This window comes from Rattus norvegicus, chromosome 16 (assembly GCF_036323735.1).
Source record: "Rattus norvegicus strain BN/NHsdMcwi chromosome 16, GRCr8, whole genome shotgun sequence".
Lineage (NCBI taxonomy): Eukaryota > Metazoa > Chordata > Mammalia > Rodentia > Muridae > Rattus > Rattus norvegicus.
Window position 1 is genome coordinate 80289813 of NC_086034.1, and position 20422 is coordinate 80310234.

Below are 20422 nucleotides of genomic sequence, written 5' to 3' on the forward strand. Positions count from 1 at the left end.
TATAATTATCTGATCTGAATTAAATTAAAAGTCTAATAACAAAGCACCGTAACAGATTTCATCCTATTAAGGATTGCAACCTAATGCACTTCAGTGCTGAGCATGACTGTGACTTATACAATAAAAATGGTGGGATGTGAGTGCCAGTAAAGGGTACCAAGGGTTATATTTTGCATCACCCAAGAGTATACCATGCCTTAGACTTGAGTGCCTTTCTGTGGTAGTTCAGAGAGACCTCTTTAATTGTGTTGCTGGTCCCAGTTTTCCATGGGAAATTATATTGAGTGATCTAGTAGAAGGGAACTCAAAACTTACAGAGTATTAACATTACAATAACAACATTATAAACATTGCCAATACCATGTCTAATATAGACTTTTAAAGAGAAAGTGGCTTTATTTATGACATTGCTCTTAGTTTGTCTGCATTGCAGTATCTTGGTGGCAAGCAGCAGATGAGCCCAGAAACTTTCCATCGACCTTTTGGTACAGGGGTCTTGAGTGAGGTTGGTTTAGGGAACCACCATATTCATTCAACAGGACAGATAAAAACTGTACATCATAGAAAATGACCCAGCAAGAGAGCGAGAACATGGAAGCAAAGTGGACTGACAACTGAAGAGAAGAGGGTCATCGAGAAAGAAGAAGGGTTGGAGATCACAGAGTCAGTCAGAGTCTGAGCATGATCAAGATCTCAAGCAGGGATGGGGAAGCATCAGGCACAGTTAGGACAAAAGAGCCATCAAGGGCAGAGAAGGGGCTCAAGTTAAGGTCCACTCAGGGGCTGTGATTTGAATTTTTATAAGTTCCACCTCCTGCACTTTCTTTCCTTCTCGCTGATTGGTCCTGCCCAGTGTCTTCCTTTAGATAGACACTTCTGTCCCTTCAGTAACCAATGCCTCCTAGACAGTCCAGCGGAACCCTGCTACAACTCCTTGTTTGACCCTGTAAAGTTCCAAGGGCCTATTCTCTGACCTCATCATTGTGCAGCTCTCTTGTTATACTCTGAGCACAGTATTACATTTTATTCATTAAAATTTGATGTTGTGTACTTATAAAACTAGGGCACACATATTTTTGTGAAGCATATATCATCTCTTTACCAGGCATTACCATTCCACATTGACAAATATCTCATATCAATCTATTTGTGCGGTTGCCCCTTGGCATTTGTATATGATTAGGCCCAATAAGACACAGAGATAGTCAAGTCTACCTTACATGCACTGTTTATGTGTAACCTTCATGAATGATCACTGCCTTATTGGTCACAAGAGTAGCTGCTACCCCTAGTGCAGCATATGCTGTGCTAACAGCTGGAGTGGTTGTACAGATCAATGGCAAGACAAAGAAATGCATGCATGTACATCATAGAGGCAACTACGAATATTAATTTTAATTTGATTGAAATTGTGGGTCTACAAGACATTGGTTAGTGTGTATTATGAACATGAATAATTAAACATCTTTTCTCTTGTCAGATGTTTGTACTGCTAGCTTACCCACAATGATTTGGCAAGCAATCTTACAAGAAAATCTTTGTCCATGTTTATGATTAATTCCTTAGAACAAATCCCAGGAAATAACTTACTGAATTAAACAGTTTGAGCATTCCCAAATTCCTTAATACAAATCCTTCTTTGGGGCATTCGCCTGTTTGTCAAATGATGCAAACGTTCTAATTTGACTTACTTTAACTTAAAATGATAGAACATTACTTTAAAAAGAGAAGAAAGTTTAAAAAGATGTTTACTAAAACCTTAGAAAAAAGATTTACGAAACAGTTTGAAAATATATTTTTTCTGTGAAAATGCAAATACTTAAGTTTAATTTGCATAATATCTACTTACTTATGGAACTGCATGGATTTTGTTCTCCTGAAGGGTTTTTCAGTTAGTAATCATGATTAGATTTCTATGTTTTTATTGGCAGACCTTGTTCTCTGAAATTGTTGAAAATGACTCCATTGTCTGAACATATTTTAATTTATTTAAATAACATTTGTTGATAATATTTGAGTTGTTCCCCATTTGTTCTGTGTTGTAAGAAATACAAAATCAGCAATGTCCTCCCAGCATGTCACCTGAAATCCCTCCATGATATGTAGCTGGGATTGCCCTGTATGTATATTTAGATTTTTCACAGCCATGACCAAGCTGCTGTGCAGGAGCATGTGTGGCCAGAGGCAGGATGTGATAGTGTAACCATGTTCTCTAGTCCAGTACTGCCAGACCCAAGCATCTTAGCTTTTGTAGACCCTCACAGTTGGACTCTGGGCAAATTGAAAATGGACTTGATTCTTCCTCTTCAAAGTTATTCCTGCCAAACTGCTGCTATCTCCCACATCCAAGTCCCATTTCTGACTTTCAGTGAGATTCTCTTGATAGGAGCATGAGTCAGAATGGGATGGCACAGGGGATTTGTTTGGTGTCAGGCTTGGTCTCCTCATCTTTTGCTCCCATTGCTGTGCATTTGAACCTGTTGTGTGAAGCCACATAAACCCTATTTATGTCTGCTCAGAGCACTGGTGGATGCACAGATGGTCTGACTCTGTTTAGGTTATTACAGGTTGTCCTGTGTTGAATAGATGGTTATGGGTCAATTTTAAGTGTAGATTCAGGATTTTAGAGAAGGGCAGTGAGTCACATCCTCAGTCATGCAAGACACTGGCTCCATCTAAAGTCAACATTTCGTCTCTTCCACAACAGTACTGAAGAGAATCAAGGACGTTCTCTCAGGCCACCTGCCCTTGAGTCTCTTTGTGTTTTAGCCAGGCCCACTTATTTTAGGCAGCCTTGTGGTTTCCCTATAACTACTCATGATTCTACAATACCTTCTTTGATAGTTGGCACATGTAGACTTTGCTCTGTTTCCCACATTTCTTGTTAATTTTCATGTGGCATTCTATACCACAAGCACAACATTTGACTGGCTAAGTAATACACACATTGATTCATGTATTTCTAGCCTTGTTATCCTGTCTTGACTTCACAAGTTATCCGTTCCAAGATATCCTGTTCATCTTTAGTCCATTTTAATTACTATTACAAGTCTCAGATTCAGATTTAAAGTACATTGTATCATGTATTTTCTTGGTTGTTTTCTGTTCAAATTGAGATAACTGGCCTCCCTTGGCTTTACTTCTGTTGCAGTAAATATATAAAAGCAGCAGAACCGGTTCCTACACGTACCCTGGTGGTCAATAGTTCCTGCACCAATGAGTCGTTAGAACTAGCTAGAGCTAATTCACCTCAGATTAGTATCTCTCCTGGCAGCTCTCTGCTAGCCACAAACTCTCTGGTTCCACCTATCTAGTAAAATCAAGACTCAACAAACCATAACCCAACAATCTGATTTACATGTTAAATTCTCAATCCACAATACATCCACACAATAAACTTACAACCAATTGATAAGGATATAAACTACCCACCTAGATAAGATATAATTTTCCCATCTAGACAAAACAAAATCCTGTACATATCCATTCCATAAGAATAGTTATTGGGCATATACCCAAAGAAGCTCCAACATACAACAAAGACACATACTCCACTATGTTCATAGCAGCCTTATTTATAATAGCCGGAAGCTGGAAAGAACCCAGAGCCCTTCAACAGAGGAATGAATACAGAAAATGTGGTACATCTATACAATGGAGTACTATGCAGTTATCAAAAACAATGAATTCATGAAATTCACAGGCAAATGAATTGAACGAGAAAATATCATCCTGAGTAAGGTAACCCAATCACAGAAAAACATACATGGTATGCACTCACTGATAAGTAGACATTAGCCCAAAAGCTCGAATTACCCAAGATACAACCCACAGACCACATGAAGCTCAAGAAGAAGGACTACGAAAATGCAGATGCTTAGCTCCTTCTTAAAAGGGGGAACAAAAATATTCATAGGAGGGGATATGGAGACAATGTTTGGACCAGAGACTGAAGGAATGGCCATTCAGAGCCTGCCCTACATGGGTATACAGCCCATATATATATATACAGCCACCCAAACTAGATAAGATTGATGAAGCTAAGAGGTGCATGCTGAGCCTGATATAGCTGTCTCCTGAGAGGTGCAGTCAGAGCATGTGAAATACAGAGTTGAAAGCTAGCAGCAAACCATTGAAGTGAGAATGGGATCCCTGTTGGAGGAATTAAGAGAAAGGATTGAAAGAGCTGAAGGGGCTTGCAACCCCATAAGAACAACAATGCCAACCAACCAGAGCTCCCAGAAACTAAACCACTATCCAAAGACTATACATGACCTAACCTATGGCTCCAGCTGCATATGTAGCAGGGGATGGTCTTGTTGGGCACCAATGGAAGGAGAAGCCCTTGGTCCTGTCATGACTGGACTCCCCAGTGTAGGGGAATGTCGGAGGGGGGACAGGAAAGGGTGGGTGGTTGGGGAGGGAAACACTCTTATAGAAGAAGGGGACAGGAATGGACAGTGGGTTTATGTTCAGGAAACCAGGAAAGGGAATAACATTTGAAATGTAAATAAAAAAAATCCAATGAAATAAAAAAATAGTCATAACAACCTGTAAATGTGCAGAGAGGAATTTAACATCTGCTTTCATGTTCTCTCAGCAGCCTCCCTCCTCCTTGCTCCTGCCTCCTCTGCCTCTCTAAAACTTTTTTCCAGCCAATCTTTCCTTCTCATCCACTGACAGGCCTCATTCTATCCTGTACCTGCCTTCTGCATAATGACATGAACCTACAACTTCTAGCTTGTTTTAGCCTCCATAGTCTTTTTCCTATAAAGAATTTTAATTGCTTTGTGATACAGTAAGACCTTTCTTCACAAGACTTCATGTGAGGTTTTGGTCATAACATCTGTATCTCAGTTTGTCTGTTTCTAGGTTTTATTTCCACCCATGAAATATATGTCTATCTAGTATAATATATTGCTATTATAATTTTTTGGTTATTTTAAGTGTTCATATCTGACACAGAGTTCAAGACTAGTCTGAGTTAAAAACTCAAAAAAAAAAAAGGCCATCAGTATGATTTGTACTGGAGCTGTGGTATAGAATCAGTTGAATCTAAGGGAAGCTAGCACATTTTACAATGCTGAACCTTCTGATCAATGATAGGCAGGGCCTGTTACTTGGTGTGTTTGTGTAGATCTCATATGGCTTTATCGATAATACTTTGTGGATTTCTATCTAGAGATCATGTATATCTTTTATTGGAATTTCTACTAACCATAAGAATATATTAAGATAAACTATAATAAGCATTTTATTTTATTTTTATTTTTGTGGCTATCTTGAAGAAATGGATTGTAGGTTTGCCTTGTATAAGTATTTATTCAGTTCTAATAGTTTTCTTCAGTATGTATGACAATGTTATTTACAATGTGTTAATTCCAACTTCTTTTTCTTGTGTTATAGCATTGTCTAGCATTCCAAAATAACAAGATGTGATCCATTTTCCCCCCTTTAACTCATTTATTATACATTTAATCTATACATCTTATTTTTGTAATAATAAAACTTTTGATTGAATTCCCAAAATATTATGGGTGTAATCACTTCAACATACTCAGCTTACCTTTTCACCCAGTGTGTTGCTTTGGAAAATCTCCATATTTTCTTGTCATTAATAACTAATGAGAACATTCTCTAATTTGCAAAAGCTAAAAAGAAACAGAAAAATAAATCCAAAGAAAATGAGCTAAGAAAACAAAAGAGAGATAAACAAAAATAAACCAAGAAGCAAGCAAATAAAATAGCTAAATGGCTTAACATTTTTAAAATGGTTATTAAAACTGGCAAATTTTTAACAAATTAAAAAAGAAGTGAAGTTTCTAAAAGTAGCACATACTTGAAATAGCCAGAATATTCAACTAGAATTAACAGTCTAATAAAATAAAAAATCTTATATCATATTTATTGAAATATATAATATCTAGGAAAATATAAATTGCTAAAATTAAATTCAGATAAAACTGAAAACCATATGTTTACACATCATCATGAGAACTAAACTTGTAAAATCTATCACTCAATCTCCCAAATAAAAATATTGAAAACTTAGTGATCTTTATTAACTTCCATGGAATAAAATTACAATTTGACATAATTTTTAATTTTCATTTATTAAAAGTAGGACTTGTTTTCAGACAATATATTAGTTTCCCCTCCCTCTACTTCTCCAAGTTCCTCTCTGTTTTTCCTCTTAGAATTCTGCAGCTATGTCTTCTGCTATAGGGCCAAGTGGGTAAAGCAACCTACGGCTTTGGAAACAGCCTGGTTGTTTGAGGTGTTTTATCCGATCACTTTGGCAAATCACTCAATTAGATGTTACCTATTCTCAGTATTAGAAACTTCATTTGGTGACAGAAAATATATAGTTAGGGCTCTGTTTCCCCCATTATTTGGTGATTTCATTTAGGATAAATGTCCCATCATTTTATCTGTCTCTCCCCATATTTTCTTCCCTTGTTCTCCTCTCTGTTTAATCCTTCCATTCCAGTCTCCATCCACATTCATCTACAACTATCAACGATTCGATTTCCCTTTCCTAGGAAGATCTGTTCCCCAAGTTCCTTACTGTAAACCTAACTCCTATGGTTCTATGGATTGCTTATCTAAGACTTAACATCTAATATCCACACATAAGCAAATACATGCCATATTTGTCTTTCTGAGTCAGGATTACCTCATTTAGGATTTTTTAAAAGTTCCATTTATTTATCTATACATTTCATTCTTTTAAAATGTCTGAGTAATAGTCTATTGTATAAATATACCACATTTTCTTTATCCGTTCATCTAGGACATATAGGTTGAATCATAATTGCTAGTTATTATGAATAGAGCAGCAATGATCACAGTTGAGAATGTGCCTTTTTGTTGAGGTAGATCCATCTTCCCAGGGACCTGCCACACTGATTTCCAAAGATATTGTGCAAGTTTGCATTCCCAAGAGTGGATGAGTTCTCTCCTTCCTACACATCCATGCCAGCATGAGCTGCCCCTTGTTTTACTGATTTTAGCTATTCTAAGGAACTTGGATGAAATCACAGAGTAGCTTTGATTTGCATGTCCCTGATGACTGAGCATGTTGAATATTTAAGTGTTTCTTAGCCATTTTAGTTTCCTATCCTGAGAATTCTATTTAGATCTGTACCAGTTTTTAAGTTGGGGTTTTTGTTTTCTTGATAGCTAGGTTTGGAGTTCTTTATAAAGTTTTCTCATTAGCTCTCTACTGGATATGGAATTGGTAAAAATATTTTCTCATCTTGAAAGCTGATGCTTTTTCAAAATCATAGTGTTCTTTTCCATGAAGAAGATTCTCCGCTAAATGAGGTCCCATTTATTAATTTCTGACCTTATTGCCTGTGCCAATTGTGTTCTGTAGAGAAATACTTTTTTCTGTGCCAAAGAAATCAAGACTATTCCATGTTTTCTCTTCTCTCAGGTTCAGTGTTTCTAGTTTTATGCTGAGGTCTTTCATCCATTTGGAGTTTTGTATGTGTGTGTGTGTGTGTGTGTGTGTGTGTGTGTGTGTGTGTGTGTGTTTGTGGGTGCAGGGTGATGAGTATGAAACTATTTGGATTCTTCTTCATGCAATTGTCCAGTTTGGCCAGCACCATTTGTTCAAGATGATGTCTTTTTTTTTTCATTATTTATTTGTGGCTTCTTTCTCAAATGAACTTAACTGATCAATATGTCTGTTGTGCCTACTGTAGTAGAGTTGCTATGCACTAATAGAGACCCTGCCCTGGCTGTTATTGATTCTATTTTAGTGCTAGTGTCCAAGCATCTGTATTTGACATGATTGTAATCTGAGGTGATGATATGCTGTTTTGTCTTTGTTGAGTGAGGGTTTTGTTCCTTGGTTTCTGTTGCCTTCTCTGGTCCTTAGGAAGGTAGAACTATGGGAGGTTACAGGTATAGTGTGTTTAACGGGAGCAGATGCTTTGGATGGGGTTGGGCTACAAGTAGGGCCTGAGGGGATCTATAGGGGTGAAGGAAGCAGGATGTTCCCTTAGGATCTGCTTAGTTCCCTGGGAATGAGGTAAAAGAATGCGGAGAGACCATAAGAGGTAGTCTATTACAGAGCAGGGGATGAGACTGGGGACTGGATATGAAGAAGAGGATGAAAAGTAAAGACAAGAAGCTCACCCGCCTGCTTCACTGCTTGCAGGAGTGGCCAGGAGGCTCCCAGAGAGAGCCTACTGGCATTGGGGCCTGGGATACAGATGTCAGTTGCGGGCCCTGTTTTCTCTTCATGTTATGCAGAAAAGAATGCAGATGGATAGCCCCAAATCAGTGACGTTCCTGAAAGATGCCAAAAGCAGATCCATGCTCCCTGTGGAAGATCCACAGTGGAGACCCCGAGGGCCTGGCAGATTCTAATCTACTTTGTAAGATAGCAAAACCACATGGAGGCACCATTGGAAAGACTGGGTGCAAGGACTGTTGTGAATTTAAGTACAGCTTGGGCACCACAGTGAGTCCCTGGTAAGCCCAGCAGAGAGTGAAATCCTGTCTCAGCAAATAAATCAAAGAAAAGAGATAATAAAGACAACAAATGCAAAAAAGAAAACAACAACAAAAACCACAACTATTCTTTCTAGATATTATTGAGTAGAAAAATAACTGACAACTTTTTCTGTTTGCGATAGAAAGGAAATTAGTCTTTATATAATAACTATCTTAAAATGATATGTTGTAAATAGCTTCCAGATCATAAAAATCAATAAAGAAGGAAGTGATCTAATTTTTTTTAAGAGACTAAAGCAGCCCATCCATCAAAGGATGAAGGAAGCAAGCAGAGGAGACAAAAAATCCTCTGCTGAACTCTATAGCCCATCTCATTTGCTTGCTAGCAAAAAAATGTGTGGTTATCCAAATGAGGGGAAGGAATAACTTAAGATTTCAATCTTTGTTTTGAGAAAGTAAAGACCCAGAAAGGCAACAAGCATGCGCCTGGTATAAGTGGCAGGTGTCTTTTTCGTTTGTTTGTTTGTTTGTTTGTTTGTTTGTTTGTTTGTTTTTAAAGAATTCAGCAAGATGATAATACAAACCTGTCAGGTCTCAAACCTTGGGGCAAATGACTGAGGTGCCTATGTAACATATCAAAGCAGACCTGGTCACTAGGTTCTCCTGGCATCCTTCAGTCCCAACCTATTACAGAGCCCGTCTGGCTGACATAGCCCACCCTCTACCCTAACATTTCTAGCCCAGGATAGTGGTCTGGGCTGCCCTTCTCCCAAAGGCTCTTCCCTATATAATTCAGACATTTCGGTTACACAGCCTTCTTTTATAGTCTTGGCTTCTGCACCAGGTTTCCTTCTTCTTGGACTCTTCCAGATATTTTTGTCCCTGTATGTTCTCCCTTTTATCTACAATAAACGTTCTCCTCCACCACTCCTAGGCACAGTCATGTCCTCTCCTTTTTATTTATTTTTTTTCATTTAACATCAACACGTATCTAATTAGAAAGATATACAACAGATTGTGCAAATCAGCAAATGCCTGTGATCAAATAATGTGTTGGCTATGGTTCTGTCCCTGCCCATGAACTTTGGTGGCTTTGTCCTGTCTTAGGATTTAAAATCATCTATCAGAGGAATCCAGACTTGGAGCCCCTTACCACCTTAAAGCTGCCTATGTATTTCCCTCTGTACAGGTTGGAGCTCAGAGGTCCAACTCAGAGGCACTAATCTACTCCATTTTTCCACTGGCCACTCCAGCATTCTTTGTTTTGAGGCTAAATCTTAAAAGTCCCTTACATCCTCTTTCCCACATCTGGTTTTGCTACATAGAAAGTCGATTAGAATCTGCCAGGCCCTCAGGGTCTCCACTGTGGAACTTCCACAAGAAGCATCGATCTGCTTCTGGCATCCTTCAGAAAGGTGGTAGATTTGACACTATCCATCTGCATTGTTTGGTCTATAGCATAAAGAGTAAATAACAACATTTGAACAGCTGGTCATGAGGTCATTGTTTCACTGTCACCTGATCTGACTCTTCACCCAGCCAGAAGGGCAAAAACGTACAAATCCCAGAGAGGTCATATTTCTTTTGTCCTCTCTTCCCCCTCCCCCCTTACTTCTTCTCTGATCTTATGTCTCTGTCTCTGTCTCTGTCTCTCTCTCTCTCTCTGTATGTCTTTCTCTCTCCTCCATCCTCTTTTCCTCCCTCCCCTTTTCCTCCCTCCCTCCTTACTCTCCTTCCCTTCCTCCCTCCCTCTCCTGTCTGCTCTGAATGTTTGAGTCTTCTCCAAGGTGGACGTCCTCTCTGTATTGTGTTTTTGTTTGGTGGAATGACCCCACCCCCTCAAACCCTAAGTGACTGTTTCAGGGCTTTTGGTTTCAAGTCTCTGCACATACCTTATCCTGCCATATGGTTTGCCTCTCCCACCCCAGGCCTAAGAGTCTCATCTCATCTCTCCTCCCCCATGCCATTTCATTCTCACCTTATATTAGAATGTGGGATTCTTTCTTTGTGCATTTCGGTTGCAAGGCGAATGGTGATGGCTGCTTATGTAATTCATTGATGTCTTCTATGGTCTCAGAGATAGTCTTTGTATAATACTGGAATTCTACATATATTGAGTTGCTCAGCTACTTTGAAGGAACACACACACACACACACACACACACACACACACACACACACAGCCAATCTCATAAATCATCAGTGGTCACAATTAACCAGGCCCCCTGCCTCTATTTTTTGCCTACACACATATCACCTGTAGTGTAGGGGATGGACGAAGATATTAAGGGCCTTGAATCATTATTACATGACTAGAAGTAGAGTCACAAGGAGGGCAGGGTGGTGAAGTGTTTGTTAGTGAGTAATCCCAAACCTCTAAAGTCTCTTCAATGACCATTCTAGAATATGAAGTGTAGTACTATATTCTACTATGAGAGGGGGGAGAGGGAGGGAGGGAGAAGGGGGGGAGAGAGAGAGAGAGAGAGAGAGAGAGAGAGAGAGAGAGAGAGAGACCGACCTTGACTAATTGTGCTGTTATGGAGGGAGGGAAAATATGCTGCTGGGCCTTTGAAATAATTAACAGGGGATGGAGAGATGGCTCAGTCATTAAGAGTCTATACTGAACTTGCAGAGGACCAAAGTTCTGTTTTTAGAACCCACGTCAGCACCCTTACTCTAGCACTCCAAGTCCAGGGCATCTGACATCCTCTTCTGGCCTCCGCAAGCACCTTAAATCCATGTGCATGCACAGGAAGACACACCTGTTCACATACATTTTTATAAGATTTTAAAGTAAATTAAGAGACTCTGTACTTTTCACACATGCAGACTCACAATTCCAAATGTAAAGTTGAACTTGAAATGGTGTAGGCACATACAGTTTACATGGTTCCACCTACATGCTTCCCATTAAACACACGGACTCATGGATCTGTGTATACTCACACGTATGGGAATACTGAAAGTATAGATGAGAATATCATAACATACAGTGAGGGGTATTGGAACAAGCAGGTTATTTGTTAGTAGTATACAGGAGATATATAGGTGTATCCATAAAGTTTTATTTTAAAGACTGAAGCAGGCAGAACAAATTACTGAGAAAATAAATTCTGAGAAATAAATTCTACCACATTCTGTTCTTTATATATAATATTCTGTGCTAAAGTATGCTACATATTTTATTTCTTTACCCAGGTGAGATGCACCAGTCCTTTGTATATATAATATGTGGGAAACAATGTAGTTGAAATTCACATATAGCTCTGGGTAGGTCAGCTGCCGAGATTGGGTCTGTAGCGAAATCCATGAGCAATAACCAGTAAATGAAAACCTATAAAGAACTCGCTCGGGGAAAAGCCTTTTGCCGACATTTTAGCTAAATTCTTCTATTTGTCCGTTGTCATTGCGAGCTTCCTTGAACATAAAGACGGTTCTTGGAAACACCTGAAAAGTCTAATATAAGCGCGCTAAAGATGTTATAAAGAAGAGAATTTATATTGGAAAGTTCTGTTTTGTGTTGTTGTCTCAAATAATATACTAACTCTGAAGATAAAATTTACTGAAGCATCAGAACAAACTGTTCAGAGACTTCTGCAAGTCTTTCTCCTGCTTCCTGTGCTGCCACCAAGTGGCATGTCGAGAGCAACTTTAATAAGAAGAAGCTAGTGTACCGAACTTGTTTGGTGAGTGTGCTCTGACTGGACTTATGGAAACAATCTAGCAGTCTTAGGATGTGATGCTGTGTCTTTGGCGAGCAGTTTAGCCTATAGCTTGGCTTTCTACAGTGGTGACTGATGTGCTTTGCTACATTTTGAACTGCTCTGACCCTCATTCTTCTTTGTCAGGTTCCTAGAGAACACATTGGATGCGAATGTGAAATGGGCTGCTGGTCAGTACAGCCTTGTGACTAGGACGATTCCCTCTGTAGAAAGGAAGTGTGATTCTCACTGAACGCAAAAGCTCTCTGTCTCTTGCAGCCTCCATTTCATTGTGTTTGACACTGAAACGGCGCACGACATCCTCAAGGTCTGGGATGGTCCAGTGGACAGCAACATCCTGCTGAAGGAGTGGAGCGGCTCGGCCCTTCCTGAGGACATCCACAGCACCTTCAACTCGCTCACCCTGCAGTTCGATAGTGACTTCTTCATCAGCAAGTCCGGCTTCTCCATCCAGTTCTCTAGTAGGTGCAAACACGGGTTTCTTGTTTGAACACCAGGACTTGCCAGGGGCACAGAACTCTGTTCATACGTGAGTGAGCAAAGGATGTATTGTAAAGGAGAAAAGATTTTTTTTTGTTCTTCTTTTTAATTTAGGGGAGGAAGACTTCTCGTCTGTGGCTGGGTACATAACCAAGGTCCCTATGACAAAAGAAAAACGAACAGGATGCACATATTGCCAACTTTACTTAGTATTGGCTTTGTGTGAGCTTGGAGCCTAAGGAAAGAGGGAAAAACTTGGATGGAAGCCTGCATGAGGGCAAAGGTTATAGCCTGATAGTCATTGGGGTGAATCCTGTGAGCCCTGCTAGATTAGAGTTTTCTCTACATCAATGCATGCCTTCCTTTGCATGTAGGAAAACTGTTTTGGCAAGAGAGTCATGGGAGTGAACTTAGAGAAGGATTCTTATGTAAGTGCTTCAAGAGATGTAGAGGCAGGAGTTCGCAGAGGTTCTTTTCTCAAATGCCAGAAGCTATACTTAATGATGGTGTGTTCTTAGTCTATCATTGTCAAGAGAAAAATTGGCTTAGGGATGTGTATGTTACCAGGTAGGGATGCTGGAAGGGAAAGAATGATTTTATAGTTTTCACATGGACAGTGACTACTGGGCAGCAGTGGAAGGCAGATGTTCTCAATATGGACAAAGTGGGGTTTAATTCTTGGCTTCTCCCAAACCTGGCATTAACTCTGGCTTCCCTGACTTCCTCCTGGGGCCTCAGGTACCTGCTGACAGGGTTAGCAAATGCTCTGCTTTCCACCTCCAAAGTGTCTACACCTTCCTCATGCTAAGGCCTGACATCACTAAGAGAGTGGCCTCTGGTGAACTATGATAACTTCATAATTTCATTTCACAGAATTTCCATGTGTATTATTTTGCAGTGTATAGAATTACAAACAATGACTCAGTGTTGTCAATTTCATATAATTTAACATCGTCCTTACATATCCTCTGATTGTCCTGTTCTGGTCAATAAATCTCCAGGTATATCATGTATGTAGATAAATGTCATGTTGGATAGTCTCTTCTCTCTCTCTCTCTCTCTCTCTCTCTCTCTCTCTCTCTCTCTCATTGGTTTTGTTTTGAGGTAGGGTCTCACTAAGGAGTTCTGGCTAGCATATAACAAGCCATCTTCCTGATTCTGCCTCCCAGTGCTGGGATTAAAGGTGCTTCCACCTCTAGTATCGGCCTTTTTCTAGATATCATCTCCAAGCCTGTAGAAAGGAAAAATCAGGATATAAAAACATGGCATGGCCTCCTTTCTTGGCTTGGAATAAGAGGAATATAATTCTCTGTCCCTATGCTTATGGCTTTGTTGGCCTAGAATAGCAAAGAAAGTTGATGTTTTCAAGGCTGCATTCCTGAAACAGAACACTGTGGCTTTCAGGTAAAGAGACAGCACAGCAGAGTGGGGATAGCACTGAAAGGTAGGGATAGCATAGGGTGCACAGAAATAGCATCCACACAGGAGAGCAAGTACAGTACATTATAGTTGCAACTATAATGAAGGAAGGATTGAGGTACTCAGAGAGGATAAGGAATCTACAAGACCAACAGAGTCAGCTAACTTGGGCTCTTGGAGGCTTTTAGAGACTGAACCACCAACCCAAGAGCATACATGGTCTGGACATAGGCCCTCTGCGCAGATGTACAGCTTGGTTTTCATGCCAGCCTCCCAACAAATGAAGTTCTGGTGGTGGGGTATCCCTGACTGTCCCTGTCTATGGATCCTATTCCCCTAACTGGACTGCCTTGTCTAACCCCAGTGGGAGAGGGTGTGCCTAGTCCTGCAGTGACTTGATATGCTAAGGTGGGTTGGTTCCCTGAGAGGGACCTCCTCTTTCTCAGAAAACAAAGGGCATGGGTGGGGGGTAGAGAAGAGGCTGTATGAGGGAAAGACAGGGAGGCTGCAAAAGGGATGTAAATTGAATGCATTAATTAAGTAATTGGAAAAAAAGAGCACAGGTAAGCACATAAGAAAAAAACAAACAAACAGGGGAGTTAGAACAAGCATGGAAAATATGAGAGATATAGACAAGACATATAAAGAGCCAGAAGTCACTGGTAAAAATAGCACACAGCTAACAGCCCAGTCATGAAATGAGGTTGAGTGCTTTTACTACAGGCTTTGAATGCAATGTGGGACTTATGGGTAAAATGACAAGACAGAAACTGCCTTATCCTGAATCTGTAAAGAAGACAATCAAGATGAACACCACCCCCTCACACACACACACACACACAAAACAAAACAAAACCTTAGTCCCAATGAACAACAGAGAATGGAATTCAGAAATCCACAAAGTATGGAAAATGTTACATAGATGCTGCAACACATAGTAAGAAGTAGGCTGTAGGCACAGATGCAGTCATGTTCCTAGCATAGGAGGGAAAGCAAAAGCCATTTCTAAAAATCAGTCAGATTCTCCTTGCTCAGTGTCTTCGGTTGCAGAGAAGATCTCTAAATAAAACAGAAAAGTGTTTGAGGCCAAAAACTACACAAGTTACAACACAGAAACGCACAACATGAGAAGACCAGGCTTCATGACAGAATGATTCTTCTAACAAACTCTACTCCTTATCTACTCCAGGCAAAGATCCCAACACAGGGAGAGTACCTAATACAAGTCACAAAAAGCCTTCTCTAGACAAGATGCATTCAAACCATGGCCTAGAAATAAAGGTCTGTAACAAAAAAAGAAGTCATTGAACTCAACAACAACTCAATAATACTTTTTTTAAAAAAATCAAATAGAATCTTTGGAACAAAAATTCTTTTGGCACAAGTAATAAACACTATGAAAAAGGATCAAGAGGAAAGAATACCAGGGTTGGACTATACTCAACACTCACAAGAATCAAATAAGTTACTATGCTCCCAATATCTAAGAACTCAGAGACATGATCAAGACACCAAATTTAGAATCTAGGGTCCAGGATGAGCTGAGAGAAACATCGAAGATGTATCGAATCTACTCAATGAAATCCTCCAAATCTGAAAAAAGAATTGTTTGTCCAAATATTCAAAATAGATATAACAAGAGAAGGCTCCCCCCTTGCCCAACTATAGTTACAATGTAAAAAGTACAACACAAAGAAACATTAAAACTAACAGGGGAGAAATCACCACTTTACCTACAAGGGTACAAACTTCAGATTAAAAACATCAGCAGCTCAACTAGGGAAGCATGGGATGATCTAATTCAGGCCTCAAACGTAGCTGCCAGCCAAGGTGGCTATATCTAAGAGAGTGTATAAAATTGATGGAGAAATAAGACCATTTGAAAACTAGCTTAAGCGCTAGCTATTCAGGAGTCTCAAACCAGCACTGCCAAAGATGCTTAAGAGAATGCTACCCATAGAAGAAGAAGATAGTCTCAAGCATTTGAGCACAGCAATGAACAAATTTCATTAGTAGAATGTCTGAGCAAATGAGAGCCAGGGCAAAATGTATCATGTCCAAAATAGTATCCCAGCAGAGCCATTAAGAAGCTGAAGAGCAATCATCTGACTATGTTAGTCAGGTCCTCAAACAGGATAAGACTGACAGAATGAACTATACATTCCAGAGGGATTTTATTAGACTGGCTTCCTTGATGTGGCCCAGATAGTCCAACATTGACCATCTCACAATGGTCAGAGGTATGGTAATTAGTATTTGAGGTACTGATAGCCTGGATGACTACTGGAGTACCTCTGATCATTGGACTACCTTGGAAGATTTACCTTGATCTACCTGGGGAGACCTACCTTCATCTAGTCTACCTTGATAACACAAAAGGCTGTTTCTAGTATTAGTGAAGGGATACAGAAGCCACAGAATAAGGGAACCTTCCAGAAGGAGAGATAACTAGGCAAAAGCAGTGGTTTTATCTATTTCCTTTTATCTGGTCTGCTTCCAGAAGGTTCTATCTACACTCATGGTGGGTCTTTCCTCTTGAAGTAATCTAAACAAGAAAATCTCTCATAGGAACCTTGATTTATTTTTACAGTTACTATATCTTCTTGATTCATTCTTGGTTCTGAGTAATGTTGATTTGAAGCCAACTTCATCAGATGTCAGAAATGGCTATAATGGATTGTTGTTGGTTTCTGTTTACTTAATAGTCTTCCATTCCTTGACTTTCACTCTGCAGGTATCTTTAACAGTATGGTATGCTTCCTGGGAACAATAGATATTTGATCTTGTTATTGAGTTGAAGTCTGCATCTTTTTATTGAGTCAAGGCCAAACGAATAATCCATAGATCCAATAAAGCACTGAGATTCTTTGAAAAATAAGATTGAAAATTTCCTGGCAAATATATCAAGATGAAAGGCAGAAAACATCAATGTTAGTATAAAATCACAGTTGAAAACAGGGAGGTTACTACAGATTTCAATAAAATCCAAAGACTCTCTAGGCAGCAGTTTGAAAACTTATATTCAAAACACTGGACAACCTAGACTACATGATGAATGTTTAGACACATAGGACTTACCTGAATTAAAGCAAGATGATATAAATAGCTGAAACAGAATATAAATGAGCAAGAACGAAGCAATAATTAAAAGTCTCCTCGCATAGCAAAGCTCAAGGCCAGATGGAATCCTTCATGAACTTCAAGAAGACCTTAATACCAGTGCTACTTCTGCTCCTCTACAGAAAGAGAAGGGACACATACAATCAACGTTTGATTAGCTGATTAGCATTGTGCTAACATTGTACCTGGATAAGGCCACAGCAACAAAAAAGTAAGCTAGTAACTAATGTACCGAAAGTGCATAGATATGGAAATTCTTAATAAAAGTCTTCCAAATCAAATTCAAGAAGATATTAAGGTCATACACCACAACCAAATTGATTTAGTTCCCAAGATATAATGGTGGTTACACAGTGAGAAAGATGTAATTATGCTTCAACAGATATGCACTTGAGGGCTGAAGCCTCGTGGACATTTCAGTCACTGCAGAAAAGACATTTCCTGATAAAAACACTGAAGAAACTGGCAACAGGAGAAACAGGCACCATCGTGAGAAAGGATGAGTTGGACAGTAGTATATTAAATCAGAGAGGCATACTGAATGAGACAAGGCTGCCCACTCTCTCTTCTTACTCAGTATAGTGCTTAATGTCTTAGTTAAACAAGAATTTAAAAACAAGAAGGGATATAAATAGAAAATTAAGAATTCAAGTTATCCATATTTGTAGATAACAGGATCTAATATTAAGAGACTACAAAGACTACAGACCACTGTTAATGAGAAACACTTTCACTGAACCCGATACAATGAATCAATAGCTCTTTTGTGTACTAATAACCAACTTTCCAAGAAAGAAATTAGGGAACAGTCTCATTCCCAATAGTTTTAACAACATCCATTAAAATACAATAAGTGTAACCATGGGGTTAAAAAAAACTTTTACAAAGAAACCTTTAAGATAGTGAAGAAAGAGAGCGAAGGACATAATAGACTTTGGATAGACCTCTAGTGACCATGAATGGACAGAATAACTACCGTAAAAATTGCTAGACACCTAAGGAGATTTACATATTTACTCTTTCTACCCAAATATCAATGATATACCCATAGAAATACAAAAGCCAAAACTAAAACTCAAGTGGCAGAACAAGAAACACTTAGTAGCTAAAGGAGTCTTTAGCAGAAAGAGCAATGTTGTAGATAGCACAATATCATCATGATCCCAAACTATATCACAGAGCCACAGTAAGAAAACAACAGACAGGCAAAAAAAGGCAATAGAATAGTAAAGAAGGGCAAAATATAAGCCCACACAGCTGCAATCGTTCCATTCTTGACTAGAGTACAAAAATTTGCACCAGAGAAAAAATAGCCAATTAAACAAATGATGCTAGGAATGTAGTAGAGTTAAGAGTAGACCTGTACCTCTCAGCCCACATAGAAATCAACCCAAAATTCATCGAAGGCCTTAGCTAAATATATGAAACAGTTGGAGGCAAACATAAGACTTCATGGCATTAGTAAAGACTGTGTAAATGTGACCCTAGTACAATAGGAGTTAGTCTCATGAATTGACAAGTGGGATTATATGAAACTCAAGAGTTTGCATAGCAAGGAAGAAATAGCCCTCAGAATAGGAATAACATCTTAGCCAACTCCCCATCAGAGGGTTAATCTCAAGAATGTATAAGGAACTACATTTTTCCTAAGGTTGCAGCATAGAATCTTAAGAGCTGTTTTATATGACTAGTTTTGTTTTGTTTGTCTTTATTCTTCTACCTGAGTCATATAGAAGTGGAGGTACTAATTCACCCATGTCTTCCCAGAAGAATCCATTAGGGAGAATTAGCTAGCCCATATTTTTATGCTATACAGGTTTTTAGGTTATATTCTTAGTACATAATTGAGATATAATATATGTCAGGCAAATCACTCTTTTAAATTTTTCAGCAGAGTGGATTTCAGTATATACTTAAAGCATAGAGTAAGGACGACTACATACAACATAGTGACTATTGGTTCTAACTGATCTCCTCCTTTTACCTAATGATCATAACTTTTATACTCAAGAGAATTGCATTTTCTACATATTTTAAACTGGAATCGTATAATCTGTGATGTGCTGTGGTTTGCCTTTCTTTTTGTACGAGGCTTCTTACAACTGTTTTATGTGTCAGTGTCTACTATGTGGAGGTTAGTTGGAAACCCAGTGGGATGTTTTCCTTTTATAAACATAGTCATATTTTTAACGAGCATGAATTATCCCATTATTAATAATTTTTAAAATTATTATTAATAGCCCTTTCGCATGCCTTAAAATAATGCTAAGGGTCTAGGGCTCAGTTGGTAGAGTGCTTGCCCATCATTCACAGTTGCCTGGATTCATGCCTGCTCACTGTATCACTGAGCATGGTGGTAAATACCTGTGATTATAGCACCTGAAGGTAGAAATGGGAGAGCCAGGAAGTTCAAGACCATCTTTAGTTACCTAGTGAATTTGAGAGCAAGCTGAGTTACAAGAGACCCTATCTCAAAATAAAATAGAAATGGATATGGTGGGATAGAATGGAATAAAAAAAGTAAAATAAAATATAAATATTGAGTGAGGAACATTGCCCCCCTAGCTGCTGCTGCTGCTGCTTCAGTCTGTGAGTCAAGGCCCCAAAGGAAGGGGAAGGTACCACATACTTCTTCACTTCATCTAAGACAAAATTCTCTCCTCAAGGAGATGAGCCATGAGTTCTAGAAAGATATCACCCATCAAATGTCCATTGTCCTGCCTGCTTAGCATAGCGTGTAAAATGGGGACATACTGAGGGCTGCAATTACGCCCACTGTAATCAGCCAAACACTTTCCATTACTGTGTAATTACCATTTAATCATGCATGGAACACAAGAAAATGGAGTTCATTGCCCAAAACCGACCTTCCTTCATGGGTTAAGTCAACTTGGACTGTTAGACCATTCCTCCAAGGCCTGACAAGAGCCATTGCTTTTATAATCTGGGGAAATGGTGGGAGTAGCTTTGCAAGATCCGACTCTGCCGGATCAATTTCTTGATGACTCAAGGCAGTGGCTAAGGGCTACGTGACTGGTCTCTCTAATTTACTTTATTGAAAGATAATTTAATAGTCGTGTTTCATTTGAAAGTAATTGGTTGTTTACAACAGGGGGAGCCTTCAGCCCTGCTAATTGCCGAATGGGGTGGGACTATTTATGGGCGAGAAACCGTTAGAAACTGGAGGCTTGCAAGCTGAATTTCCAGATAAACAT

At 39.2% G+C, this 20422-nt stretch overlaps 1 protein-coding gene across 2 annotated transcripts in view; it reads left to right on the plus strand.

The window, feature by feature from the left end:
- Positions 1 to 20422, plus strand: part of Csmd1 (CUB and Sushi multiple domains 1) — a 1600162-nt gene that overhangs the window by 1369264 nt on the left and 210476 nt on the right. For both annotated transcript variants that reach the window (XM_039094737.2, NM_001037327.2), the window contains exon 26: positions 12447 to 12649. In XM_039094737.2, coding sequence (XP_038950665.1) covers positions 12447 to 12649 — 203 coding nt within the window. The remainder of the gene's footprint in view (positions 1 to 12446; positions 12650 to 20422) is intronic.